Source organism: Pan troglodytes, chromosome 12, assembly GCF_028858775.2.
Source record: "Pan troglodytes isolate AG18354 chromosome 12, NHGRI_mPanTro3-v2.0_pri, whole genome shotgun sequence".
Lineage (NCBI taxonomy): Eukaryota > Metazoa > Chordata > Mammalia > Primates > Hominidae > Pan > Pan troglodytes.
In genome coordinates, this window is record NC_072410.2 from 48,951,657 (window position 1) to 48,979,436 (window position 27,780).

The window sequence follows — 27,780 nt, forward strand, 5'->3', positions numbered from 1 at the left end:
CGATCCTCCCACCTCAGGCTCCCAAAGCATTGACATTGCAGGCATGAGCTACCACGCCCAACTGAATATTAAAAACATCACTACACATCAGTAAACATCACTAAATTTAAAATAGGAAAGTTGAAATATTAGTGAGGGAGATGGCCTCCCAAAGTGCTGAGATTACAGGTGTGAGCCACCGTGCCTGGCTGAATATTATTTAAAACATCACTAAGCATCACTAAATTTAAAATACGAAAGTTGAAATACTAGTGGAGGGAGACTATTACACATGAAACATCTCAGAATATATTGCTAGTTTTCTAGGCCACTTTGGTTTTTTCTCTGTTTCTGTTGAAATGAACACTCTCAGAAAGTCTCTGATTTCATTTTCTATACGTATACCCTTTAAGACTCAGTATTAGAAAAGAAAAGGGCCAGGGGGAATAACCAGTCTATTATCCTAGTGTAATAGATGAGGAAACAGATTTTGTGAGAGAATAAAAGTTATCTAAAGTCACACAGCTAGTTAATGTCAAAGCCAAAACTGAAATGAGGTCTCTGGATTTCTACTTCAATACTTTCCCTGTTATTCCAAGCTGTTTGGGAATATAGGGGGAAAGAAATCTAAATTTAGGGGGAAAGAAATCTCATGAAAACCTTTTTAAGAAGTTTCTTTTTTTACCTGACATGGTCAGAGAAGAAGAAACATCAACTGCAGATAGAAGGGAAGAAGAGACGATACTAGCGGATGTCTGGGTGGCTGAAGCCAACCAGTGCATGTGTCCAGTATGAAGGCCACTGGTCACTGGTTACTGGTCACTGGCCCCTTGCGATGATACAAATTTACAGGCCACGCCCATGAAACCCCAAGCTTCTACCAGGTGGCAGTTGGTTTGGAGGGAGAATGATGTCACAAAGCAGGCAGTTTAAAGGTCTGCGATAGCCAATAGGGGGGTCAGATTCCCCACAAGACAGGATTGGCTGGCAGAGGTGGTAGGAAAGGTGTAACAGCACTAAGTGGCTGAGCTCTGGGGTGGTGAAATCTGCAAGACAGACATGATAGTCCCACTTTCCCCCAGGCTCTCATGTTAGGGAGATCATCTCAATGTTTCTCATAAATGTTCACTAATATAATTAACTAACATTTATATTTAATGTGTTATATTTCATATTATATAATACTATGCATTTATAATTATACACAATATCCTTGGGGAGAAAGGAAAGGGATGTCTAAGTTGTGCAATTACAGTTGTTCTAAAACTATTTCAGTGAATCTGATTAATGAATTTACTGCTGCTTTTTAATTTTATTGTATTTTTTGTGAGATGGAGTCTGGCTCTGTCACCCAGGCTGGAGTGCAGTGGCGTGATCTTGGCTCACTGCAAGCACCACCTCCCAGGTTCACGCCATTCTCCTGCCTCAGACTCCTTAGTAGCTGGGACTACAGGCGCCCGCCACTTCAGCCGGCTAATTTTTTGTATTTTTAGTAGGGACAGGGTTTCACCCTGTTAGCCAGGATGGTCTCGATCACCTGACCTTGTGATCCGCCCGCATCTGCCTCCCAGAGTGCTGGGATTACAGGCGGGAGCCACCGCGCCTGGCCCTACTGCTGCTTTTAAGGGCCAAAGGAAGGGATTAAAGAACCCTCTTTTGTAACTTGAACAGCAAAGTTCGTTGACTGCCCCTTGTAGGAAATGATGTGGTCCAAGGCTCTTCTCTTTTAGTTTCTTCTCCTTGAATCCTACCTTCTTTGGGCTGGGCCAGGTTGGACTTGGATCTCTCTTCTGCTCTCCTTTTTTTAACCCCTTGATTTTAGGCATCGTTTCTGGGCCAAGCCTTGATCTTGCATTTTTACATTCGTGGATATTCCTTCTTGTCAGCTTCCAGAGCAGGAGTCTTCTTTTCAGTGTCCCGATGTTTGGAAAACGGACTCTGCTCATGAGAAGCAAACAGCAGAGAGGTAGAAGATAAGGCTGACTGCAGACCTTCCCTCTTCTAGCCTTTAGTCACATTTCTTTTGCCCATGGTTTGCTACCTCTGGCTCCTTGGGCCACACAGACACCCTGCCATCCTGCTCTTTTATACGTGAGAAGCATTCAGGATACTTTCTTTCTTCTCACATAAGGGGATCCAGTATGGCAGTTACTTTTAGCCTCCTCTCTCTTGCAAACAGCCACTGTAGAATCTTGGGCCTTCGGGATTTCCTGTCAGCCATGCTTGGGTGCAAGGGCTAGGCAAAATGAAGAATTTAAGCATTTAGTGGAGAATAGGAAACAGGCAAGTTGAGGGTACAGGGAAAAAGAGATTTGTGTGGATTTTTTGGTTTATGTGACAAACAATTCGACACACTTATTTTGTATTAATAGAACATAGAATTTAATATTTTTTATGTAGCTAGTCCAGAACTTCCATTACTTCTGTACACTGAAGAAAATAATCATAATATTCTTTTTCCATTATGTTTTATGTTATATTACCTCATTTATGTTATTCATTAGTATGTCTGGTTACTTTCTAGGAACCCTATTCCACCTAGGTCTGGATTTTCTTGTGTCAACTATAACTGAGTTTGTTCTCACCCCAATGTTGTGTCTTTTAGCAAATTGAAAGTGTAAGCCCAATACAGCTTTTCTAGCTTCTGAAAGATTTATGTCACGTTTTGTATCTTGTCATGTCTATAGACATTTGTAACATTTGTAGTTTTGGGCCACTATACACCTATTGGAATTTTTCATGCATTTCAGAAAAACATTGTATTATTTATTTATTTATTTCGTGATACAGAGTCTCGCTCTGTTGCCCAGGCTGGAGTGCAATGGCACAATCTTGGCTCACTGCAACCTCCACCTCCCATGTTCAAGCCATTCTCCTGCCTCAGCCTCCCAAGTACCCTGGACTACAGGTATGAGCCACCACGCCCAGCTAATTTTTGTATTTTTAGTAGAGATAGGATTTTACCATGTTGGCCAGGTTGATCTCTAACTCCTGACCTCAAGTGACCTGCCCGCCTCGGCCTCCCAAAGTGCTGGAATTACAGGCATGAGCCACCATGCCCGGCCACAATATTTTACAATTTAATGTCAAATTTGAATGTGGGCTGGGCGCAGGGGCTCACGCCTGTCATCCCAGCACTTTGGGAGGCCGAAGAGAGCAGATGACTTGAGGTCAGGAGTTCAAGACCAGCCTGGCCAACTTGGTGAAACCCTGTCTTTACTAAAAATACAAAAATTAGCCGGGCATGGTGGCACATGCCTGTAGTCGCAGCTACTCAAGAGGCTGAGGCAGGAGAATTGCTTGAACCCAGGAGGCAGAGGTTGCAGTGAGCTGAGATCGCGCCACTGCACTCTAGCCTGGGTGACAGAGAGAGACTCCATCTCAACAACAACAACAACAAATAATTAAATGTTCCTAATTGTAGGTTTGTTATGTTCTGCTATCCTGTCTTTTTCTTTTTCCAATGAACAATTTATGAATATTGACACATTTTTAATGATGTGGAAATTTTCAGAATTATAAATGTTTATGTATTTAAAACTGTTTGGAAAAGTACTGTCTCAAAAATGTTAATAAAGCTAGCAGTCTAGCTTTATTAATATTCATTTATTCAATAGCTCTGACCTTTCTTATCCTTGGTTTACCCAGCTCTGAAATGGTTGCAAAGATTACTAAAAATATATGTAAGTTACTTTCATAAATTAGAAACTAAGAAGTAAAAATTACTTTCAAAAATCTGCCATTGGCCGGATGCGGTGGCTCAAGCCTGTAATCCCAGCACTTTCGGAGGTCGAGGAGTGCTGATCATGAGGTCAAGACATCGAGACCATCCTGGCCAACATGGAGAAACCCTGTCTCTACTAAAATACAAAAAATTGGCTGGGAGTCGTGGCATGCACCTGTAGTCCCAGCTACTCGGGAGGTTGAGGCAGGGAGAATTGCTTGAACCTGGGAGGCGGAGGTTGCAGTGAGCCGAGATGGCACCACTGCACTCCAGCCTGGTGGCAGAGTGAGACTGGGCCTCAAAAAAAAAAAAAAAAGTCTGCAATCATAATTACTTACAGTTTAATCTGGAATTTAGTACTCTATTCTATTTTCAAAGCTGCTATAGGGTATGCTGTCCTTTGTAGTTCCACTTTTAGCAGAATTGAACGTTTTTCTAACGGGTACAGATCTTTATGCTTGAGACTGTGTGGAAACCTTGGACTTGAGCTCCACTCTCAGTTATTTTTTGTATTTGCTAAAACTTAAATACATTCTGTCCACCTCTAGCATGATACCTGGTATGTGATAGGAACCCAATAAAAGTTTGGCTTTGATGGGAGTGTATGTTTCTACATTATTTTTGGAGGGTAATTAGGTAGTATCTTTCAAAATTTTAAGTTTGTATGTGTTTCATTCCAGACATTCTACTTCTAGGAATTTAGATATAGTTGTATATATGTATAAGGATGTTCACATTGCAGCATTGTCTGTAACAAGATTTGAAAAGAACCTGAAAACAACTAAAGGTCCATTAATATTGAACTGGCTAAATACGTTATGGTACTTTTAATTATGTTACTCATAAGCAAGTAAATTGCCTATAGCCATTAAAAATAGAATCTATGTATGCATAAATTGACTGGGATAATCAGTGTTTAAGGTATATTGTAGAATATGTACAGTTACTCCTTTTGTATAAAAATAGAGGATATACATATATGTGAAAGTAAATATGTATACAAAATATGCAAAATGTGAATGTAAGCGCTGGTAAATATCTAGAAGAACACACAAGGAACCGGGGCGTGGGGCGGATCGGGCAGAGGGACTTCCCTGTGCCTCACTGTTTGAATTCTGAAGGGTGCATACACGCCCTTATTGACCTGTGCTACCGGCCTCTGGCTAAAGAGGGCGCTGTAGCCACCAAAGTCCTGTTTACAGATCAGGAGTCTCAGTAAGCCAGCGTGGCTACGCCATCACGACCGGCGGTGGCACATGCGCAATAGCGAGACGCTGGAGCGCGGCGTAGGTGGCTGCCGAGTCTCTTCCGGTTTAGGGTCTTATCCTGGCATTGAGGGCGCCGGACTGGCGCTTTTGGCCGGCTTGGCATTGGGTGGGCGGCTTCTTGGGACCCACATGAGCCAGTGGCATCATCCCCGCAGTGGCTGGGGCCGGAGACGCGACTTTTCAGGACGCTCCTCAGCCAAGAAGAAGGGCGGAAACCACATCCCCGAAAGGTAGTATGTCTTGGTCCCTTGGCGTGGCCTTTCCAGCTGGTGGCTTCTGGGTCTGGGCTTCATCGTTTGTGGTCTCTGCCTCTCGCCGTTGCCATCGCAAGCTTGACTTGTCCGCCGCTTGCTTTGAGGCTTTGACCCTCTGCGCCACCCGCTGTAGCTGAAAGGGGCGATGTCTGTGATGTCCTGTGATTTCTCCATATTCTTGTAAAAGGGAGGTTCTGGCCATTGCTCTTAGGTAAAATACGGAAGGATTGCTTTAAGGTGGGACTGTTACTGTTGGGGACACTCCTTAATTCCCAAAATGGAACCTCCTCAGTTCCTTGTTACGTTGGCACGGAAAGTGTAATGGTTTGAGTTAGGAACCCAGCAGTAGTAGCGCCCTGAGATCTCACATGGAAAGTTGGTTTGTATTGTTTCCAGAAATCACAAAGAGCATACTTTGTTACTTCCTAACAGGCCTCATTTGAAAGATAAGTCCTTTATACGTACAAATGATTAATTTTGAGACTTTGCACGTAGGTGCATTGAACTGTTTTTACTCCTTGAGACCATCCTCCACCATCTCATACCTCAATAAATCCTCTTCATTTTATCTACTATCTTTTGACCGTCACTTTCTGTCAGTACCCTAATACAGGTCTTGCCTGACTTATTGCAGTCGGGTTCTAATTAGTGAATCTCCTGTTTGTTTTCTTCCAATCCTTTGTTTTTGTTTTTGTTTTTGGGATGGATTTTTGCTCTTCTCCGCCAGGCTGGAGTGCAATGGTCCAATCTCGGCTCACTGCAACCTCCGCCTCCCGGATTCAAGCGATTCTCCTCCCTCAGCCGCCCAAGTTGCTGGGATTACAGGCGCCCGCCACCACACCCGGCTAATTTTTTTTGTATTTTTAGTAGAGACGGGGTTTCACCATGTGGGTCAGGCTGGTCTCGAACTCCTGACCTCAGGTGATCCACCTGCCTCAGCCTCCCAAAGTGCCGGGATTACAGACGTGAGCCACCGCGCCCGGCCAGTTCGTAGCATTATTAAGTGAAGTTCACAGTCCCTCTTCTAGCAGGTTTTCTCTTAAAATATGAACTTGAAGTTTCCTACTAATTGAACTTTATGGCATCAGTCGTATGAAAACTAAAACTGTGAAGTGAAATAATTGAATTTAAATTATTTCAGTGAATATGTTTGTATTAATGGCACTTTAGTATCTGGTACTGGGCCAAGTTTAACAGGGATACAGAAGTTCTGGGTATCTCCGGTTTTATATAGGCCTTATTTGAGTTGTACTGTTGTGTTGGCTTGTGTTCGTTTTTATGATGGGGAAACAGGAGAGAAGGACGGTATAGGTCGTTACTTGGTGGGGTTTAATAAGTGGAGTGGCGAAATGCAAAGCAGAGAGGAGAGAGGACATGTTGTGCGGGCTATGATTCCCATTTTCAAAAAGTCTTATTTTATGCAAGGAAACAAGGCTAACATACAATTTGGCTAACAAAAAATATATCTAATAGGTGGAAAGACTATCTCCCAGTTGGACAGCGGATGCCTGGGACTCGTTTCATTGCTTTCAAAGTTCCTTTGCAAAAGGTAAGCAAAAGTTAATTCAGTATTCTTTCGGGCATCTGAGTTCACCATGCAGAACACTGTTCTCCACTCTATCACATTCCATTTTCTCTTTTTATAGCAAATACTTTGTAATGACCCCTTTACTATCCTGAAATGAAGTTCATAGGTACATACAACCTACTTCATATTTTAAACAAAAATACCAATTAACACCCTAACTATAATATAAAAAATAAAATAAAAGTAATTTATAATAAAATAATATTTATTTCAATATATAAATGTTTGGACATGACTGCATTAAAAGACATAGAGTAATAGTTGCCTGCGCCATGAATTCAAGAATTACAAATGTAGACTGATCTAGGTGGGTTATATTGCTTTAGTGGTAGGAGTTCCTGTAATAGATTTCCAAATATAACAAAGTATAATCTTCATTTGGTTGATAAGGTGATTATTATCCTGGAAAATTCAATATATATTAGTATTGTACAAAAAATACTTTGTGTTTATTTGTGAAATGGAGTTAGGTTCTGAGGCCAAGGTAAATATGAACAGCTTTTTATCTATATTAATCTTGAATAGGACATCCAAAAGTCATTCAGGATGTGGGACACATTTGTAGGACTGTCCTGAATTTGGCAAGTTGTTTAGAATTTGTAACCCTTACCCACTGAATGCCAGTGGGACTCCTTTCCTTCCATGGTCACAATCAGAAATATCCCCCGGATCATCAAGGTCAGGATTTCAGTGGGGAAAATCTGAAGATTGTGTTTTTGTTTAAACTAGGAAAGGAATAGGAGGGATAGGAGGGGAAAGCTTTTGACAGCCATAAAAAAGATGAGAAGGTGAAGACAAATAATTGTTTTCTAGATTCCATGTCTTTCTTATTAGACTTCCCCAGCATAGCTCAGATTAGTATCAGGAGAAGCCTACTTGAAACGTTTTGGGAATTTACTTAATTTGTGACTTATAGATCAGATTTCCTTTTTCAACTGCTGTGTCAGCTTCTCTGCATGTCTGGGCTTAAAAATGAGTCATTTCAGGCCAGGCCTGTTGGATGATGTTTGTAATCCCGTACTTTGGGAGGCAAGGTGGGTGTATCGCTTGAGTCCAGGAGTTTTAGACCAGCCTGGGCAACATTGCGAAACCGTGTCTCTACAAAAAATAAAAAAATTAACCAGGCGCGGTGGTGTGTGCTTGTAGTCTCAGCTGCTCAGGAGGCTGAAGTGGGAGGATCGATTGAACCCAGGAGGTCAAGGCTGCAGTGAGCCATGATCATGCCACTGTACTCCAGCCTGGGCAACAGAGCAAGACCCTGTCTCCAAAAAGAAGGTGTTGGAGACACAGGGAATTTTTAGGGAAGTGAAACTATTCTGTGTGATACTCTAAGGGTGGATACATGTTGTTATATATTGATCAAAACCTATAAAAGGGCTTCACGTATATTAACACATTTCACAACAATCCTGTGCTGATGAAGTAGCAGTAGTACTAATATCTCTTACTGAGTGCTTATTCTGCACTAAGCTCAGAGAATAGATGGTTACATCTAATAAATAATTTTGTAGATAATCAAACAGGCTCAGAAAAGGAAGAATCAAAACTTGAACTTAGTTCTTTCTCTCATTTTTTTTGTGGCAAAATATATATAACATAATATGTACATACAATGCATAACATAGAATGAATCATGCATACCTAACCTCTAGACTTTGGTGATAACGATGTGTCAGAGTTGGTTCTTCATTTGTAACAAACGGACCACACTGGTATGGAATGTGGATAGTGGGGGAGTCTGGGTGGGGTGGGGAAGGTAAAGTACATGTGGGAACTATCTGTCCTTTTGGCTCAGTTTTGCTGTGAACCTAAAACTGCTCTGAAAACTAGTCTATTTTTTTTTTTTTTTTGAGATGGTGTCTCGCTCTGTCACCCAGGCTGGAGTGCAGTGGTGTGATCTTGGTTCACTGCAAGCTCTGCCTCCTGGGTTCACGCCATTCTCCTGCCTCTGCCTCCTGAGTAGCTGGAACTACCAGCGCCTGCCATCACGCCTGGCTAATTTTTTTGTGTTTTTAGTAGAGATGGGGTTTCACCGTGTTAGCCAGGATGGTCTCGATCTCCTAACCTCGTGATCCTCCTGCCTCGGCCTCCCAAAGTGCTGGGATTACAGGCTTGAGCCACCGCACCCAGCCAAACTAGTCTATTTTTTAAAAAGTACATTGCTAGCACCTGAGTAGCCAGACAGATTGAAGGAACAGAGCATAAAGTTCAAAAATAAGCCACATACATAAAAGAATATTCAGCAATGAAAGCCATCCTTCATATATGTAGACATGTAAGAAATATTTATTTGTGAGGCCGAGACAGGAGGGTTGCTTGAGCTCAGGAGTTTGAGATCAGCCTGGGCTACATGGCAAGATGGCAAGACCCTATCTCTTTTTTTTTTTTTTTTTTTAATTTTTTTTTGAGATGGAGTCACTCTGTCACCCAGGCTGGAGTGCAGTGGTGTGATCTCGGCTCACTGCAAGCTCTGCCTCCCGGGTTCACGCCATTCTCCTGCCTCAGCCTCCCGGTAGCTGGGACTACAGGCGCCTGCCACCACCCCTGGCTAATTTTTTGTATTTTTAGTAGAGACGGGGTTTCACAGTGTTAGCCAGGATGGTCTCGATCTCCTGACCTTGTGATCCTCCCGCCTTGGCCTCCCAAAGTGCTGGGATTACAGGTGTGAACCACCGCGCCCAGCTGACCCTATCTCTTTAAAAAAAAAAAAAAAAAAAAGGCCAGGTGTGGTGGTTCATGCCTGTAGTCCCAGCTACTTGTGAGGCTGAGGTGGGAGGATTGCTTGAGCCCAGGAGGTGGAGGTTGCAGTGAGCCATGTTTGTGTCACTGCACTCCAGCCTGGATGACGGATGACAGAGCAACACCCTGTTTCAAAAAAAAAAAAAAAAAAAAAAGAAATATTTATAAGCACTAAATATGATAAGCACTCCACCTGGAGCTGGAGATACAGTGGTGAATAAAATCTGGGAGATTACAGTCTGATTAGAAGACCAACATGAAACAAATACAGAAATACATATATAGAAGTGGGCTTATTTTTTTCTTTCTGACCACTCTGGAAGAAAGGATTGTTGTAATATACCTTCTATGTTCCAGGAGAATGGAAACTTTCCTTTGAATCTCGTTGTATGTTAGCATCACAGGACTTGAATAAATGCCTAATGTAGTACAGGATTTTAAGCACATATTTGCTCTTATTTCATTCTCTCTGACAGAGTTTTGAAAAGAAACTTGCTCCAGAAGAATGCTTTTCCCCTTTGGATCTTTTTAACAAAATCCGAGAACAAAATGAAGAACTTGGACTGATTATTGATTTAACATATACTCAACGCTATTATAAACCAGAGGTAAGTGGAACCCTTCAATGAAAAGAACTTTCTTCCTTCTGATCCTAAAATAATTTATAGTAATTCAGTAATCATCTTGTGCTAATGTGAAGCTTGGCCTTCTTTGATGGGTAGTAGTAAGTTTAAAAGAGAACCAAGTGATTTCTCTAATTACATGTTTTTAATTGCTGTCTTAAATGGAATATTATTCAGCCATAAAAAAGAATAGATTTAATTCTTCTGTGCTACAATATGGATGAACCTTAAAAACATGCTTAGTGAAATAAACCAGACACAGAAGGACAAATATATGATTCCACTTGTATGAAGTACCTAGAATAGACAAATTCACAGAGACAGAAAGCAGACTAAAGGATCTATGAGGTGGGGAGAAAAGGGAATTATGGTTTAGTGGTCAGAGTCTTTTTGTCGGGGATGATGAAAAAGTTTTGGGTATAGACAGTGGTGATGGTTACACAATACTGTGAATGTAATGCCACTGAACTATACACTTGTGGATGGTTAAAATGATTTTGACTTAGCCTCTTCTGTCTTTTATCTGTATCTACTTTTCTCCCACCCCAAGAATATCAGTTCTCAATAGTGCTTGGAATTCCCTCTATCTCACAATTCAAATCCAAGTTCTTCTGACTCTATTCTCTACTCTTCTACTTAAATCATAGCTGCTTTATGAAGGCACTGGCCCTTGAATTATAAAATATTAAATGGAACTGTTTATATAATTTATAGTTAAATATGCATTCATTCACATGGAATTTGCTTTCAGTTTTGTATACCTAGTGACTATCTATTATGTAGTTTTATTGAAAATCAAGTGATACTTCCTGGTTGAAGCAGTGTTGGAAAAAATGGCTCTTTTATCAGAATTGTGTATACTGATATTGGCATATTAAGTTTGTTATAATCTCTTGGCTTATATTCTGGGTCCCCTAATTACTCTTTAATTATTTCTCTACAAGTGAAATAATACACATCTTTTATGGTTTTGCTTTATAGGATTTGCCAGAAACTGTTCCTTACTTAAAAATTTTTACAGTTGGACATCAAGTGCCTGATGATGAGACTATTTTTAAATTCAAACACGCTGTTAATGGGTTTTTGAAAGAAAATAAAGATAATGGTGAGTTTTTGTTCTTACCTGAACTGTGGTGTGCATTATGAATGGGGTTGGGGATTTTTGGTATTTTTTTATAGTTCTAACCTCAGACCTGTTGTATTTAATGATGCTAAGGTGATGAAAATGTCAGATGGTGCTAATAGGGTAAGATGTTTTTCCTTTTGTTGATCACAAATAATTTAACTTTGGAATGTTAAATTAGTTTTAGTGCAAAATATGAACTGAACTAGCTCATCTTTCTTTTTTAATTTGAATGAGAAATATATAAAATTAAAATGTTATTTTTGTCTTCTATATTGGTTAAGAAGTGAGAAGTAGAAGAAAAGATTAAAAAACTCTGAGTCTTAGAGTTATGTGAAAGAGACAAGAAAGGGCAAAGATTAAGAATGGGACGGACCCCTAGAAGCAAAACAAGAAAGAGTGCACCAGTGGAATTGCCCCTTTGTCATATGTATTTAAGACACATGTATACATATGTAACAAACCTGCACGTTGTGCACATGTACCCTAAAACTTAAAGTATAATTTAAAAAAAGATATTTCTGCTGTTTTTCCGCTTTGAGTACAGATGGGGAAGGATACCACCACCTCTTATTCTTCACACGGGAGAACTTAAGCCAAAGGCTGGTGCTTTCTTGTTCCTGCTTTAAGATTTACCTTACTCTTTTGAAAATAGAACTTAACAGCTTCTTTATCTTAAGGATCCAGTTGCCTTTTTCTGGCATCTCTCTGCCAGAAAGAACATGATATTTGTCATATTTTAAGACTGAAGAAGCTTTTATCTTTGGAAAGCCACTGACACCCACAGGACAGAGGCTTCATTTGCCTTCTTTCCAAATTTAGCTTGAGGAGTGTACACTTTGTTACATAAATCTGACAGTAAATACTCCTTTTTAAAAAATGTGATGGAGTAGTGGAGAAAGAACAGAGACAGAGGTGGGAAGATAGGGAATGGAAGGTGAGAGATAGAGACTGGATCAGTGGGTTTGAAGATAAAATTTCAAATTGTAACCTAGTCGCTCACTTAATGTGGACACTAGCTTTTAATTATGTTAAACCTTGTTCACAGATCTTCCCTTGTACTTTAACTTTAAAACTTGAGAGGTTTGGCTTTCTCATTTGTATAAGCTGTTGTCACAGAAATACTACCTTTTAAGATATGAGGGTACAGCTGATGGCCTATTCACTGCTTCCAGGCTCTTTTATGTGAAATTTTTATATAGCACATCATCTGTTCTGTGAGGGCTAGGAGGTCCTTATGAATACATGAGAACACATTTTTAAATCTTAGTTGTTCACATGTTATACTGATTGTAGTCAGTTGGATAGACTGAACTCCATGTTGGTCTTCTGCCTGAGTGGTGCTGACTGTCTAAGTCTTGCAGTACTCACTGCCATAGCAGGCTTGGGACCTTGTTTGTAATCAGTTTTGGCTACCTCTGCTATAATCCCTTCCCACAGCTAACAGGCTCACTGATAAAAAGAGGACACTACACTCTCCACTCGCTTCTAGAACTAGTAGGGACTGAGAAAATAAATTGATTCAGTAAACACTGAGATCCTTTTAGATTTGTTGTTAGAGCATGAAGACACAGAGATGATAGCAGTCTTTGTTTTTTGTTATAGCAGTTCACAGTTACCTAGGAAAATAAACATGTAGTGCATGTGGTTTAAGATGTGGGTTAGGCTGGGCGCGGTGGCTCATGCCTGTAATCCCAGCACTTTGGGAGGCCGAGGTGGGCGGATCACGAGGTCAGGAGATCGAGACCATCCTGGCTAACACGGTGAAACCCCATCTCTACTAAAAATACAAAAAATTAGCCAGGCGTGGTGGCGGGCATCTGTAGTCCAAGCTACTCGGGAGGCTGAGGCAGGAGAATGGCGTGAACCCGGGAGGCGGAGCTTTCAGTGAGCGGAGATGGCGCCACTGCACTCCAGCCTGGGGGACAGAGCAAGACTCTGTCTCAGAAAAAAAAAAAAAAAAAAGATGTGGGTTAATTATAGAACAAAAAAGCCGGGCGCGGTGGCTCATGCCTGTAATCCCGGCACTTTAGGAGGCCGAGGTGGGCAGATCATGAGGTCAGGAGATCGAGACCATCCTGACTAACATGGTGAAACCCCATCTCTACTAAAAATACAAAAAAAAAAAAAAAATAACCCAGGCATGGTGGCGGGCGCCTGTAGTCCCAGCTACTCGGGAGGCTGAGGCAGGAGAATGGCGTGAACCTGGGAGGCGGAACTTGCAGTGAGCCGAGATTGCGCCACTGCACTCCAGCCTGGGCGACAGAGCGAGACTCCATCTCAAAAAAAAAAGAACAAAAAAGACAGTTCATCATAATAAAAGAATAAATTAAGTGCAGTGAGAATATAGAGGAGAGATTGAGGAAGGCCTGACAGGAGACAACATTCGAGCTGCAGGGACGAGAATTTTGCCAGTATGAGAAAAGGGCAGCCCAGTTTTGGGGATTAGGCACAAAAGGCACAGGGCCTAAAGCCATGGAGAGGCAGCCTCTTGTGTGACTAGAAGATAATGTGAAAAGGCATGGAATTCATATGTTCATTTGCAACAAATAATTATATAACCTATGTTGAAGTCACTTTTCTAGAAAGTGGAAATAGAACAAAGTCCTTGCCCTTATATACTTTACATTCTAGTCGGGGAGAGAAATAAGCAAATAAATACATGGAATATATATGGTGATAAGTGCTTTGGAGAATAACAAAACATGATAAAGGGATGAGGGAAGAGGTGAGTGATCAGGAAGGCCTCTTTATGAAGATGTCATTTGAGCAGAACCTTAAAGGAAGTAATGAACCAAGCCATTGGGTGTCTGGGGAGGAATGTCCTAAGGCAGAGGGAACAGCAGGTGCAAAGTCCCTGAGGCATGACTATGCTAGGCATGTTTGAGGAATGTTACAGAGCCGAGTGTGGCTGGAGTGGAGTGAGTGAGGGTAAGAGCAGGAGAAACGGGATCAGAGAGGTTGGGGTTGGGCAGAAGGGAGGTGGATCATATCAGCCCTTGTAAATCATAGGTAGGATCATTGTGGACTTAGATCGGTTGGAAAGACAGATTGATACCAGTTTATGAAGGATTCTAAATGCCATGCTAAATTTGGGCTTCATGCTATGCTAAATTGAGATTTTTAAGCGAAAACAACCCAGCCAGGCTTATGTTTTAGAAAGATAACATCTGCCATATGGAGGATCAGTTGAGATAGAAGTAGGGAGATTAGTTTGTTGTAGTAATCCAGGCTGGCGATGATGAGTGCCTTCTTTTTTCTTTCTTTTTTTTTTTTTTTTTGAGATGGAGTCTCACTCTGTCGCCAAAGCTGGAGCGCAGTGGCACCATTTTGGCACACTGCAACCTCCGTCTCCTGGGTTCAAGCAATTCTGCTGCCTCAGCCTCCCGAGTAGCTGGGATTACAGGCACCCACCACCACACCTGGCTAGTTTTTATATTTTTAGTAGAGATGGGGTTTCACCATATTGGCCAGGCTGGTCTTGAACTCCTGACCTCAGATGATCCACCCACCTCCGCCTCCCAAAGGGCTGGGATTACAGGCGTGAGCCACCACGCCCGGCAGAGTGCCTTCTTTTTTTCTTTTCTTTCTTTCTTTTTTTTTTTTTTTTGAGTAGCTGGGATTATAGGCTCCCGCCACAATACCCAGCTAATTTTTTGTACTTTTAGTAGAGACGTGGTTTCGCCATGTTGGCCAGGTTGGAAAGTGCTGGGATTACAGGTGTGAGCCACCACACCTGGCTGATGAGTGCCTTCTTTACCAGACACTACCTAGTCATGGACACAGATTTTGCAAAGATAAACTACACGTTTTTTTATTTAATTCCTCATGTAATTTTTAAAAAAGATGGACTAAGAAATACTGTGGTGTAATGGGAAAAATCTTAGACTTGATTCTAGTCTTGTACTGTTTGCCTGCTTTGACTTACATCTCCAAGCCTTGCCTTTTCATTGTAAAATGTGAATAGTGCTATTTACCTGAGTACTTCACAGGGCAAGTAGACCTGTGGTATGTGTGGAGCACCGAACAAGAGAAGGAATAGAAGCTCTTCGGGAACTCAAGAGTACTATGGAAACTGTCCTTAATATTCAGTATCAAGAGTGAAGGCCTTTTATTTGTTTCATTCAGAAACAAATTTCATTCTTCTCTTAGCCTGTTGTTGCTTTCACTCCCTTTTTGTATAATTAAATCAGTTGCTGATGGGCATTCTGTTTTAAGATAGACGGGTTTGTCTCATTGCAGTTTTAGCTGTTAGTGTCTGACCAGGCTTGCAGTTTACATCACTGAGTCTAATTGGGACTATGCAAAGTTTCCCAGAAGCAGTGAGTTTTGGCTTTCTGTTAGATGATTCTTTATAGTATGTTCCTAGAAAAAACAATTCCTCTTAAGAGTTATTCATTTTCAGGGCAGTGATAATGTTATACACTTGTGTATCTACTTCAGTTACTTAACCCTGTATTTTCTTTTTATAGATAAACTTATTGGTGTCCACTGTACCCATGGTTTAAACAGGACTGGCTACCTCATTTGCAGGTAAGTTGCCAACCCCAGAGGCAGACCATTTTAAATTGTTTTTGTCTGTTTACAATGGTAATGTAAGCTTGTAAAAAATGGAACTGGTATAGAAATACATGAAGTAGAAGGCAGTCTTGCTCCCCACCCAGAGATTACCACCATTAATAATTTAGTACACATCTTTTCAGACTCTAAAAATGCAGATACAAGCATACATGTTATTGAATGGTATAATAGTTAGACATTCTATTTTTTAATTTAATATGTGATAGACATCTTTCTTTGAAAATACTTGGACTCCTTATTCTTTTTTTTTTTTTTTTTTTTTTTTTTATTTTTATTGAGACGGAGTCTTGCTCTGTCGCCCAGGCTGGAGTGCAGTGGCACCATCTCGGCTCACTCCAAGTTCCACTTCCCAGGTTCACGCCATTCTCCTGCCTCAGCCTCCCAAGTAGCTGGGACTACAGGTGCCCGCCACCACGCCCGGCTAATTTTTTGTATTTTTAGTAGAGATGTGGTTTCACCGTGTTAGCCAGGATGGTCTTGATCTCCTGACCTTGTGATCCACCCACCTCGGCCTCCCAAAGTGCTGGTATTACAGGAGTGAGCCACCGCGCCTGGCCAGACTCCTTATTCTTTTTAAGGCCTGCGTTCTTTGCACACCGATGAACACAAAAGTCAGAAGTTTTTGATATTATAAAACATTGAAGTAGTGAACATTTCTATGTAAATATTTTTGGATGCATATCCCATAGCCCCGGAGGTAATTTCACTCAAAATAGAATTTCTTAATCAAATAGTATGTGTCGTTATGCTTTTTATGGATGTTGCCACACTGTACTGAGTTATGTTTGTTCATTCAGAAAATATCTCCTGAGCATCTATTATGTGTAAGCAGTGTGCTGCGTGTTAGCAAAGAGACTTTAGCTGCCCTTTGTGCGTCCTAACAGTCTAGGGAGGGAGTAGATATTAAAGAATCACACAAATGCCTATACAATTACGGTTCCAACAAGTGCTGAGAAGGGGAGTGACATGGTACAATGAGAGCATAGAATAGGGAGGATTTGACTTCAACAAGAGGACTAGAGGTTTCTGTGGGGAGGTCTGAGCAAATATCTGAAGTATAAGTAGGTGTTAACCAGGTAGGGATGTTGTGGAGAGAATTCTGAACGTAAGGATCAGCAGAGACCATATTAACAGGAAAACATATACTGTGTTGGAGGAACTGGCTAGGGAGACTGGGCCATGGGGGTAGTATGGCGTTAAAATGGAGCTGGAAATATGAATAGGAGCTAAAACCATGCAGAGCTATGTTTAAGGTTTTAGTCACTACCTTAAGAGCAATAGAAAACCATTGAATTTTTTTTGTTGGGGATGAGTGTGGGGAACACATTCAAATTTGTATTTTCAACCTATCATTTTGCTGCTGAGTGGAGAATACACTGCAGAGGGAAAGAGGTAGAAGCAAGGAGACAAGTTGGGAGGTGTTTGTAGGAACTGAGGCATAATGGTGGATTGGACCAGGGCATGGTGGTCATTTTGGTAGAAAGATACAGATATACTCTATAGAGATATTTAGGTAATATTGTTGTCAGGAGTTGGTGGTGAATTGAATATGAGAGTATGGAAGAAATGGCTGACAGTGATGGTGACTCCCAAGTTTCTGGCCCATTCTGTTGGTTATACAGTATTTTTTAGATATAATGTTAATATTTTTCCCAATTTGTCTTTTGTTCATTATTGGTTTCTGATAAATACTCTGTCATATTAAGGAAGTCTCTATTTTTAGTGTATAAAGCATTTTGATAAAAAATGATTCTGCATTTTCTTTCCTTTTGTTTATTAAATTACATTAATGTAAATAAATATATAAATAGATTTTCTGGAGTTGGGTCATCCTTGCATTCTTGAAAAACGTCTTTTTGTGGTCATGGTATGTCATTCTTTAATAACTGCTGGATTTGATGTGCTGATATTTTCTTAGGATTTTTATATCTATGTCTATAAGTTGAAATTGGACCTTTTTTGAAAAAACTTGATTTTTTTCTTTTCGTATATAAATGACCCAAATTATGTTGTTTTGTTAGATATTTGATTGATGTAGAAGGCGTGAGGCCAGATGATGCAATTGAATGTAAGTATGAGGGTTGACACTATTTTTCCTTTTTTATTAAAGTTAAAGGTGGAAATGTAGAAGAATTTCTCAAATTTTGGAAAAAAAGAAGTTTGTAATTTGTTTGTTCCAATATAAGATAGTCTTGCCAAAAGTCTATAGATGTATGTGGAAGTAGTGAGATATAACAGCTTGAATAGTGAATTTCAGCTTAATTTGCTTTTTCTGGAAAGATTTGCTTTTTGTACAGTTATTTCTAACAGTTTATCCTCTCCTCAGTATTCAATAGGTGCCGGGGACATTGCTTAGAAAGACAAAACTACATTGAAGACCTTCAGAATGGTCCTATCAGAAAGTAAGTCTTATGTTACATATGTGAGATTTGTGGGTCAGGGAGATCTCTGTTTATGTAATTTAAGTTGCATATGTTCATTCTTCTGGTAGCTTGTTTGTTTGTTGGGGGGAGATGTAAACAAATAGGAATGGGAGAAGGAAGAAATTGTTATTTTCATATGCCAAAATATAGTCACTAAATTGACTATTAAATTTGGAAACCAGTAATATTGTGTGGAAAATATTCTCTTTAAGGAATTGGAATTCCAGTGTACCCAGGTCAAGTGATTTTGAAGACTCAGCACATCTCATGCAACCAGTCCACAATAAGCCTGTTAAACAAGGACCTAGGTATAATCTACATCAGATCCAGGGTCACTCAGCTCCTCGACATTTCCACACCCAGACCCAAAATTTGCAACAATCAGTCAGGTACCTCTCTCTGTTTTCCCTTTTCTAGAATTGAGATAGAAATTAATACTATAGTTAATGAAAACACATTATGATACTGATGAGGAATTCTTTGTTTTTTTTTTTTTTTTTGGAGACAGAGTCTTGCTCTGTCATCCAGGCTGGAGTACAATGGCGCGATCTCGGCTCACTGCAACCTCCACCTCCCAGGTTCAAGCAATTCTCCTGCCTCAGCCTCCTGAGTAGCTGGGACTACAGGCACCCGCCACCACGCCCGGCTAATTTTTTGTATTTTTAGTAGAGATGGGGTTTCACCATGTTAGACAGGATGGTCTTGATCTCCTGACCCTGTGATCTACCCGCCTCAGCCTCCCAAAGTGCTGGGATTATAGGCGTGAGCCACCGCGCCTGGCCGATAAGGAATTCTTGCTGTTCAGTTTGAACCAGGAGATATTATTCTGCTCTGTATTTTGCATTTAGCACTGGAAAATCAGTTACAGGACAGGGAATATGTGACTTTTCAGAGGCAATTCGGAAAGGGACTTAGAAATTTTGATTGATTTTAAACTTAAGCCAAGAGTTTGATGTGGCTATCAAAAAGGATCTTATATTCTTAGGCTACATTAATGTAGTATAGTTTTTAGAATAAGGAAGATTGTTATTTAAGGAGTTGATATGAATTATAAGAAAAATAATAAAATCCTAATAGAGAAATAGCAAAGGATCTGAACAGATAAAACAACAAAAGTATTTTCACTTGGAAAATGGGGAAGACCTCAGTATGGTTAAAGTGGTACATTAGTATGAGTTCTCCAGAATGATAGAACCAGTAGGATGGATGGATGGATGGATGGATGGATGGATGGATGGATAGATGGATGGGTGGATGGGTGGGTGGATGGGAGGAGGAGCTTTTTTATTCGGGGTATCAGCTTATGCACTTGTGAAAGCTGAGAAGTTTCATAGTAGGCTGTCTGCAAACTGGAGAACCAGGGAAGCTGGTAGCATTCAGTCCAACTCAGAAAGCCTCAGAACCACGGAAGCCAGTGGAGTAACTCTCAATCCAAGGCTGAAGGCCTGGGAATCTGGTAAGGGTTGGAGGACACTGGTATGAGTCCTCAAGTCCAGAGGCCATGAAGCCTGGGGTTCTAATGTCCAAGAGTAGGAGAAGGTAAGGTATTCCAGCTCCAGGAGAGAACACAATTTGCCTTTCCTCTGCCTTTTTGTTGTATCCAGGCCCCCAGCCTATTGGATGGTACCTACGCATACTGAGGGTGGATCCTCCCACTCAGTCCACCCACTCACACACCAGTATCCTTTGGACACACCCTCACAGACACTCCCAGAAATAATACTTTACCAGCTATCTAGATATCTCTTAACCCAGTCAACTTGACACCTAAAATTAACTATCACAAATAGCAAGCTATTATTCTTGCCTATTAATTTAGCAACAGTTTTGTTTGCTTTTTTTTTTGGTGACAGAGTCTTACCCTGTCGCCCAGACTGGAGTGCAGTGGTGCAGTCTTGGCTCACTGCAACCTCCACCTCCCAGGTTCAAGCAATTCTCCTGCTTCAGCCTCCCGAGTAGCTGGGATTACAGGCACTGCCACCACGCCCAGCTAATTTTTGTATTTTAGTAGAGATGGGGGTTTCACCATGTTGGCCAGGCTGGTCTTGAACTCCTGACCTCAGGTGATCTGCCTGCCTCGGCCTCCCAAAGTGCTGGGATTACAGGCATGAACCACCTCGCCCAGCCAGTTTAGCAACAGTTTTTGATAAGCACTCCATTGTAGTGGTTGTCAGGCTGGACCTGGATTTGCATGTTGGCTTTGTTACTCACCTGCTTTGTGATCTTGGATAAGATACTTAGCCTATCTACATTTCATTTTTCCCATTAGTCAGATAGATATTTAATAATACATACCCCATAGTGGTTGTTATTGACAGTTAACATGAATTTAAACAGTTTAGGACGTTGTAAACACTTTCAAAAATACATTGCCATTTTTAGGCCAGGTGCATTGGCTCACACCTGTAATCCCAGCACTTAGGGAGGCCAAGGTGGGAGGACTGCTTGGGCCCAGGAATTTGAGACCACCCTGGGCAACATGCTGGAATCCTGTTTTTATTAAAAAAAGGAAAAAAAAACTTCAAAAAAATTGACATTTTTAAAAGATGTAAACAAACATTTCAAAAAACATGTCACTTGCGGCATTGAAAATTGGTATAAGCCTTTTGAAGCACAATTTCAAGAGCCATAAAAATACTTTACCTAGTAATTTCATTCTGAGACTTAAGGAAATACTTCAAAGTACAGAAAAAGCTATATTTACTTAATCATTCAGCACATTTCTCAAACTCCCTTCCATGTGTCAGATGCTGGGCTAGCTCAGGATACAGTAGTATATGTTTTGCAGTGTTAATCCCAGCATTATTTGTGGTTGTGGAAAAACTTGTAGCTGCTATATTTGTAACAGTGGAGAATGTAGCTAAATAATTATATCCGTACTATAACATTTTATAAAGCCATTGGAAGTGTTAGCTCATTTATGATAAGTGAAACTAATAGGCTGTGATTCAACAGTCAGAAAAAGATGCTGGGGAAAAGAACAAAAGGAAATACTAACTAATTGAATTATAGTAAGTGGGATTGAGGGCTCTGCAGCGGGGGGTTAGTTTTTCTTTTCTCAGATTTCCAAAGTTTCTTTATTTTTTTTTGTAAGATGGAGTTTTGCTCTTGTTGCCCAGGCTGGAGTGTAATGGTGTGATCTCGGCTCACCGCAACCTCCACCTCCCGGTTTCAAATGATTCTCCTGCCTCAGCCTCCCCAGTAGCTGGGATTACAGGCCCCCACCACCACACCTGGCTAACTTTGTATTTTTAATAGAGATGGGGTTTCTCCATGTTAGTCAGGCTGGTCTTGAACTCCCGACTTCAGGTGATCCGCCCGCCTTGGCCTCCCAAAGTGCTGGGATTACAAGTGTGAGCCACCACGCCCAGCCCCAAATTTTCTTTTGTATAATTATATGAGATTTTCTGGTCTTGCTTTTGAAACAAGTTAATTTAAATCCTAATTTTTCAAATTTGTTGCATATACCATGCTTAAAGTTTTTCACACTTTATAATTAATTTATGTATGTTCGTTTATAAAGTGGAAGCAGCTATCTGTTTTCAGTACTAACTAGCTTATTCTGTCTTATGTCAACCCTGCCAGACTTTGGGAGAGAAAGTATTTGATTAGAATAGTATGGGCATGCATTCATCTCTGTAGGGAAAGGTGGAAAGGCTTCTGGGAATCCACGGTGTGCCAGGGCATTGTAGGTAATTGAAATGTATTTTTTTAATTTAGCTTCATAACAGCTCGTGAAGGTGAAAAGTATTATTAGCTCCATTTTATAAAGAACTTAGGGAAATAACAATTAAGTATTTTATCTGCTAAGGTCACACAGGTAGGAAACAGTAGAATATATATTATTTTGTAAATTTATAAATTTAAAATATTTTATGAAAATATAAATTTAAAATAAATAAAAATTATTGTATTAATCCTAGTAATGGCTTATTACTTTTTGTTTTGCTTTAAGAAAATTTTCAGAGAATCCACATGTTTACCAGAGACACCATCTCCCTCCTCCTGGTCCCCCTGGAGAGGACTATTCACACAGGAGGTATTCTTGGAATGTGAAGCCCAATGCCAGTCGGGCAGCCCAGGATAGAAGAAGGTGGTATCCTTATAATTACTCCAGACTCTCCTATCCAGCCTGTTGGGAATGGACCCAGTGATACAAACCTGTCCTGGAATTCTACCTGGAGACCAGAGCTGGCCTGAAAATTACTGGTGTGACTTTTAAATAGTTCAGGTCTAATCAGGTTTCTTTATTGTTCCCTTATGTATTCAAGCTTAAGGAAAAATTGCATTGCTGTTTACCTCTTTGCTGATAAATTTGCAGTAATTACAGCATTGCAGGAAAAACAATCTGTTATTCCAGTCTTAAATTTTTCTAAAAGAAGACAATATTTTAGAACTGAAGCATTAAGAACTTCCCTTGCAAATTATTTTTAAAATTCTATCTTGTTTTTCTATGTATTTCTTTCTGACTAGACTTGTGATATGCGTGTGTTTATGTACAGAAATTTTTAGTGTTTTTGTTATGTTCTGTTATTGACCCAAAGGCCATCTTTATTTTCTATAACTGTTGAAAATTTATATTAAAATCTACTTAGGAGATAATTTCTTTAGAACCTAGTTACTACCTGTAATTAATTGTGGTATTTTTGTGATTAGATATTACTTTCTTTGGCAGTCAGTTGTGGGATTTGACCAACTTCCTTTGACTGAATTGTCAGAAATACGGTCTCACACAGGAATGGATGAACTTTTAGGGATTGTCAATTGAGCAAGAGAGACTGACTGATAAACCAGATTGCTGGTTTATTCAATTATAGTGAGTAATTTACCTGGCAGGGTAATTGCCATCAACTGAGTAGAACTATCCAGAAAACTTGAAAACTTTTATAAAGGTGATGAACAGAGTAGAATATGTCCATTTAAAGGCTGTGCATATCTGGCAAGACTACTGTGTTATTGCTCTGTTGTTGAATATAACCTCCTGGGATCTTTCTCCAGTTGCCTCTCCTCTTAAGTGGAGTTGTGGTTTACCTTTTTTTTTTTTTTTTTTTTTTTTTTGAGACAGGGACTTGCTCTGTCACCCAGGCTGGAGTGCAGTGGTGCCATCTAGGCTCACTGCAGCCTCTGCCTCCTGGCTCAAGTGATCCTCCCACCTCAGCCTCCCTAGTAGCTGAGACTACAGGTGTGGACTACAATGCCTGGCCAATTTTTTGTATTTTTTTTAATAGAGACCAGGTTTTGCCATGTTGCCCAGGCTGGTCTGAAACTCCTTAGCTCAAGCGAATCCACTCACCTCAGCCTCCCAAAGTGTTGGGATTATAGCCGTGAGCCACTGTGCCTGGCCTACCTTCACTTTTTCCAAGTTGTCTCTTCTGCTATACCTGTGGAACACACAGACCCTTCATTGGGGAGGGTAATTATTTTTAGTTGCAGAGGAAGCCAGAAACCTTTGATGGCTCAAAGAAGTGTCTCATCATCATAACACATAGTAAGCCTCAGTAAATACTTGATGAATACTTGAGCAACCTGGCTTCATTTTTAAATTATTTTAATTAATTAATTTATTTTTAAATTTTTGATAGAGATAAGGTCTCACTTTGTTGCCCAGGTTGGTCTTGAACTCCTGAGCTCAAGCGATCCTCCTGCCTTGGCCTCCCAAAGTGCTGGGATTACAGGCATGAGCCACCATGCCCAGCCATTGGCTTCATTTTTTAAAGCATCTGATTTTGAGGATTTGTGTCATTGAATGTCTGATGCTGCACGTGATAGTTATTTTCTCTTCTCTCATCTATGAACAACATCTGGACCCTGATCTTAAGGAGCTACTGTAGCTCAGCTGTTCTTGGCTGTACGTGATTAGCTCAGTCAGGTTGCCGTTGTAGAACCCCAAAAGTTAGGTTCATGTACCCGGTGCACAGTAAGCCAAACACTGACATATTAATGCTTAGAAAGGTTTATTCAATTTGGCCAAAGTATGAGGGTGGGAGAAGCAGATTCTCAAATGTGACCTTCCTTTGCACGTAATCGGGGGCTTTCCCTGATGATCAAAGCTGCTCGTGTCCCTTGGCCAGTCAAATTTCTGGATGCCATCAAGGAGGTCAGTATGACCTAAGGATCATTGTTCTTTAAAAGAAAAACAAGTACGTTAATCTTGCAAGCAGCCCCTGGGGGTTAGGATATAAAGTTAATCACTTGTTAGTGACTGCCCTCTACCAAAATGACTACGTGCAAGCAATCCTGCCTGGAGGAAGCTAAGGACAGAGAAAGAAAAATAAGTAAAATAAACACCTGATGATTTTTCTAATATAGGCTGGGTTACAGTATCCCCACTGACACTGTTCCTTTCCTCAATCTTCAGTTGGGGTGTTGACTCAGTCTAACTACTTCCCGCTGGCAAGGGGCATTCCTAGGGGGCTGAGGAATGGAACTTACTTACCTGCAGTTGAAAATATTCACATGTCCCGGGACTTAGGCAATTTTGTTGTAACATTGTTGAACAGGGTGTCAGGAGCTTGAGAAGGGCGATCTTGCAATCCCACATATATAGTGCCACAGCAGTATAATCCACAGCCAAGGAGTATTCCTGTTCCTATAGTCATAGCTAGAATTACCAGTAATTTTTTCCACCAAGAGGGTACTGACCAGAAGTATTAAGATAATCATTGGTTTAGTGACATCATGAGGTTGGACACAGCATCAGTTTGTACATATCTTGAAGGGCCAGGGTGATGTTTCCTGAATTGTCTGGAATGTACACATAGCATTCAGTTTTCATTATGGCACAAGTTCTCCTTGTGTAGCTGTGAAGACATCAAGGGCCATGTGGTTCTACAAAACTGCTTTTTTCATCATATTCATCTGAGAGGTGACTAAAGAGATGCCTTTGAATGCATCCTTCAGCACATGCTGGGTATAATTTGTTAGGATCTCAACATGTCAGATAATATTTTTTAAACTAACTTGGGGAACAAAAATGGAGAGGGGATGGTCATACCAGTGGAAAACTGACTTGGTCCATTGATGCAACACATTTGGGAAATTTCCAGGTTGTCCGTTGGTTTTTGCCAAATGGCCCTGGACCTGTGAGAATCCCAGAGCATATTGTCCTATCTAGCCAATGGGTAATCAGGGCCAAAGATTAGTCCCACATAGCCATTGCACTCCATATGAAGCTAGCCATTGAATTCCTGGCCTGTGTCCAATTGGTAGCAAACCAGTCAGTTTGTTGCAGCCCTGGAGTATGTTCACACTGGTGGGGGGAGCATCCAGCCCATATTCTTAGTGATATTTGGCCAGTTATCATAAGAATGCTGTTTTTTTTTTTTTGTTCCCAACATAAAGGGGCAATTTGATTTATGTGGCCGGTGGCAGGATAAGGGTAGGGGAACACAGTCATTCAAAGATAATCATCCCAAGCTTGATAAAAACCTTCCTCAGTATAGTGGCTATTAATAGCCAAAATTTGGGGGTCTGCCAAGGGAAATTCCTTCAGGAGAGGAGGAGCAGTGTATTCAAAAGTTCGTTGAACAGTCTGATTTATAGTAAAAGATTTTCTGTGACCTGGGTTGTGAAGGGTTATATTAATGCCAGGCCATAGCCTTACATTTCCTCGTGTTAGCACACCAGAGACCTGATTTTCTTTGGAATAGTTTTTCATAAAAGTTTGTTACTGTACTCAGTTGTTTCCTTGTAAGAGCAAGACCCACCAAGGTAATACCAACGTGCTTAGAGATAGGTAACAGCCCTCAAACCCTACGAGCTTCTGTAGGCTATCTGCATAATGTGCCCATTGTAGGAAAAGATCGGTTTCAGCAGACACCGTAAGCCATATAGTACTGTGGTGCCATATAGTACTGTGGTGCTTAGCAAGAAGGCTTTACTTATCTGTGGATGTTTTCTTCAAACGCAGCTTCAGGTTTTTAGTTGGTTCACATGTCCTTTCAGGTCTATTAACCTGATAGGTCGGGCTGAGGCGGGGGCAATTTTTATCCAGGTATAATGTACCCACGGTTTAACTCCTGCCCAATTGTTGAATGCGTGGTCAGAAGGACCTCATAGGGTCTTACCCTTTGAGGGGCTAGTTGGTGATTCAGTCCAGTCTCCCTCCAGGTTTTAAGTAGAACTTGGTCTCTAGCCTAGAAAGGGTGAAGTGGCCTGTCCATGGGGAAGAAGCAAACTCATGAACAGAAGTCGATATTTCATTTAGCAATTTTAAATAATGTCTAATAGCTCCTTCCCTTTCTAAGATTTTATAGCCTGATCTAGCCCCAACATGGCTAGGAAAGGTCTCTCATACGTAATTTCTAAAGGGCTCAACTAGAGACTGTTTCAGGGAATGACCCAAATCCTCAGCAGGAGAGAAGGTAGTACTTTGTCCCAAGTTAGATTAGTTTCCTGGCACACTTTAGCAGCAGTTTTTTTTTTGTTTTTTTTTTGTTTTTTTTTTTGTTTTTGAGACAGTCTCACTCTGTCGCCCAGGCTGGAGTGGAGTGGCATGATCACGGCTCACTGCAATCTCTACCTCCCGGCTTCAAGCAATTCGTGTGCCTCAGCCTCCCAAGCAGCTGGGACTAAGGGCATGCGCCTCCACGTCCAGCTAATTTTTTTTGTATTTTTAGTAGAGATGGGGTTTGCCATGTTGGCCAGGCTGGTCTCGAACTCCTGGGCTCAAATAATCCACCTGCCTTGGCCTCCCAAAATGCTGGGATTACAGGTATAAGCCACCACACCTGGCCTAATTGTTCTTTAAATAGTTTGATTCAGTTTTTTAGTCTTTCCAGTGGGCTGTGGCTGTGCTGCATGAAGTTTCCATTCAATGTCTAGGACTTGAGACACTTCCTGTACTACCTGAGAGATGAACACCGCACCATGGTCACTCTGAATCGTCAAAGGGAGTTCATACTGGGGAATTATCTCTTTAGTATAGTGTGGGCTACTTCAGCTCCCTTTCTGTTCGGATAGGGTATGCTTCTACCCATCCTGTAAATGTGTCTACAAAAAACAAAAAGATGTTTTTTGTACAAAAAGATGCCCTGTAGCCTCCAGGCACCCGTGGTATTGTGGTGAAATTAACTTGCCAGTCCTTGCATGGAGAGTCTCCTCAATGTTGTACCCTTGAACAGGGGTGGGGTCCAGTTTTAGGGCAGTTTGGGCACAAAGCATGCATTGATAGATCACATTTTGAATGACCCCATTGCATGTCGGGGCCAATCAAGAACTCACATGCCATTGAAGGGTTGCATCTTTTCTGTAATGGATGCTCTGATGAAACTAGCTCACTATATCTTTAAGGAGGGCACTGGGAACCAATACGATACCTTCCAGATTACATTTCCAGCCTGGATGGGCCAGGGCTGGGATGTGAATCCCCATTCCTTGGCTCACTTTAAATCTCCTTTGGTATAGCAAGGTTGGAAGTTGGTCAGATCAATGTGAGGTATTAGTGGGGCTAAGAAACCCTCAGAGTCCAATGTTTTTG

At 41.0% G+C, this 27,780-nt stretch overlaps 1 protein-coding gene across 3 annotated transcripts; it reads left to right on the forward strand.

Moving 5' to 3' along the window:
- Window positions 1-3,845: 3,845 nt before the first annotated feature.
- DUSP11 (dual specificity phosphatase 11) lies at window positions 3,846-22,919 on the forward strand. Of its 3 annotated transcripts, none has more exons than XM_515550.7 (9): window positions 3,846-5,201; window positions 6,699-6,774; window positions 10,029-10,160; window positions 11,157-11,280; window positions 15,771-15,831; window positions 17,901-17,947; window positions 18,206-18,281; window positions 18,515-18,691; window positions 22,258-22,919. In XM_515550.7, exons 1-9 carry the CDS (start codon window positions 4,960-4,962, stop codon window positions 22,454-22,456), a joined length of 1,134 nt encoding a protein of 377 aa, XP_515550.2. In that variant the 5' UTR covers window positions 3,846-4,959; the 3' UTR covers window positions 22,457-22,919. The 3 variants fall into 3 exon arrangements, with proteins under 3 accessions (XP_515550.2, XP_016804290.1, XP_063645793.1); XM_063789723.1 differs by lacking the exon at window positions 22,258-22,919 and adding an exon at window positions 18,811-19,378 and having other exon boundaries at window positions 4,945-5,201; XM_016948801.4 differs by lacking the exon at window positions 18,515-18,691 and having other exon boundaries at window positions 4,931-5,201.
- The last annotated feature ends 4,861 nt before the right edge of the window (window positions 22,920-27,780 follow it).

Bases quoted from the DNA above. Each gene is read 5' to 3' on its own strand.
- DUSP11 (XM_515550.7), top strand. From the start codon at position 4,960: ATGCGCAATAGCGAGACGCTGGAGCGCGGCGTAGGTGGCTGCCGAGTC. The intron at 11,281-15,770 runs GTGAGTTTTTGT...TTCTTTTTATAG, and splicing joins GAAAGAAAATAAAGATAATG to ATAAACTTATTGGTGTCCAC. The intron at 18,282-18,514 runs GTAAGTCTTATG...ATTCTCTTTAAG, and splicing joins CAGAATGGTCCTATCAGAAA to GAATTGGAATTCCAGTGTAC.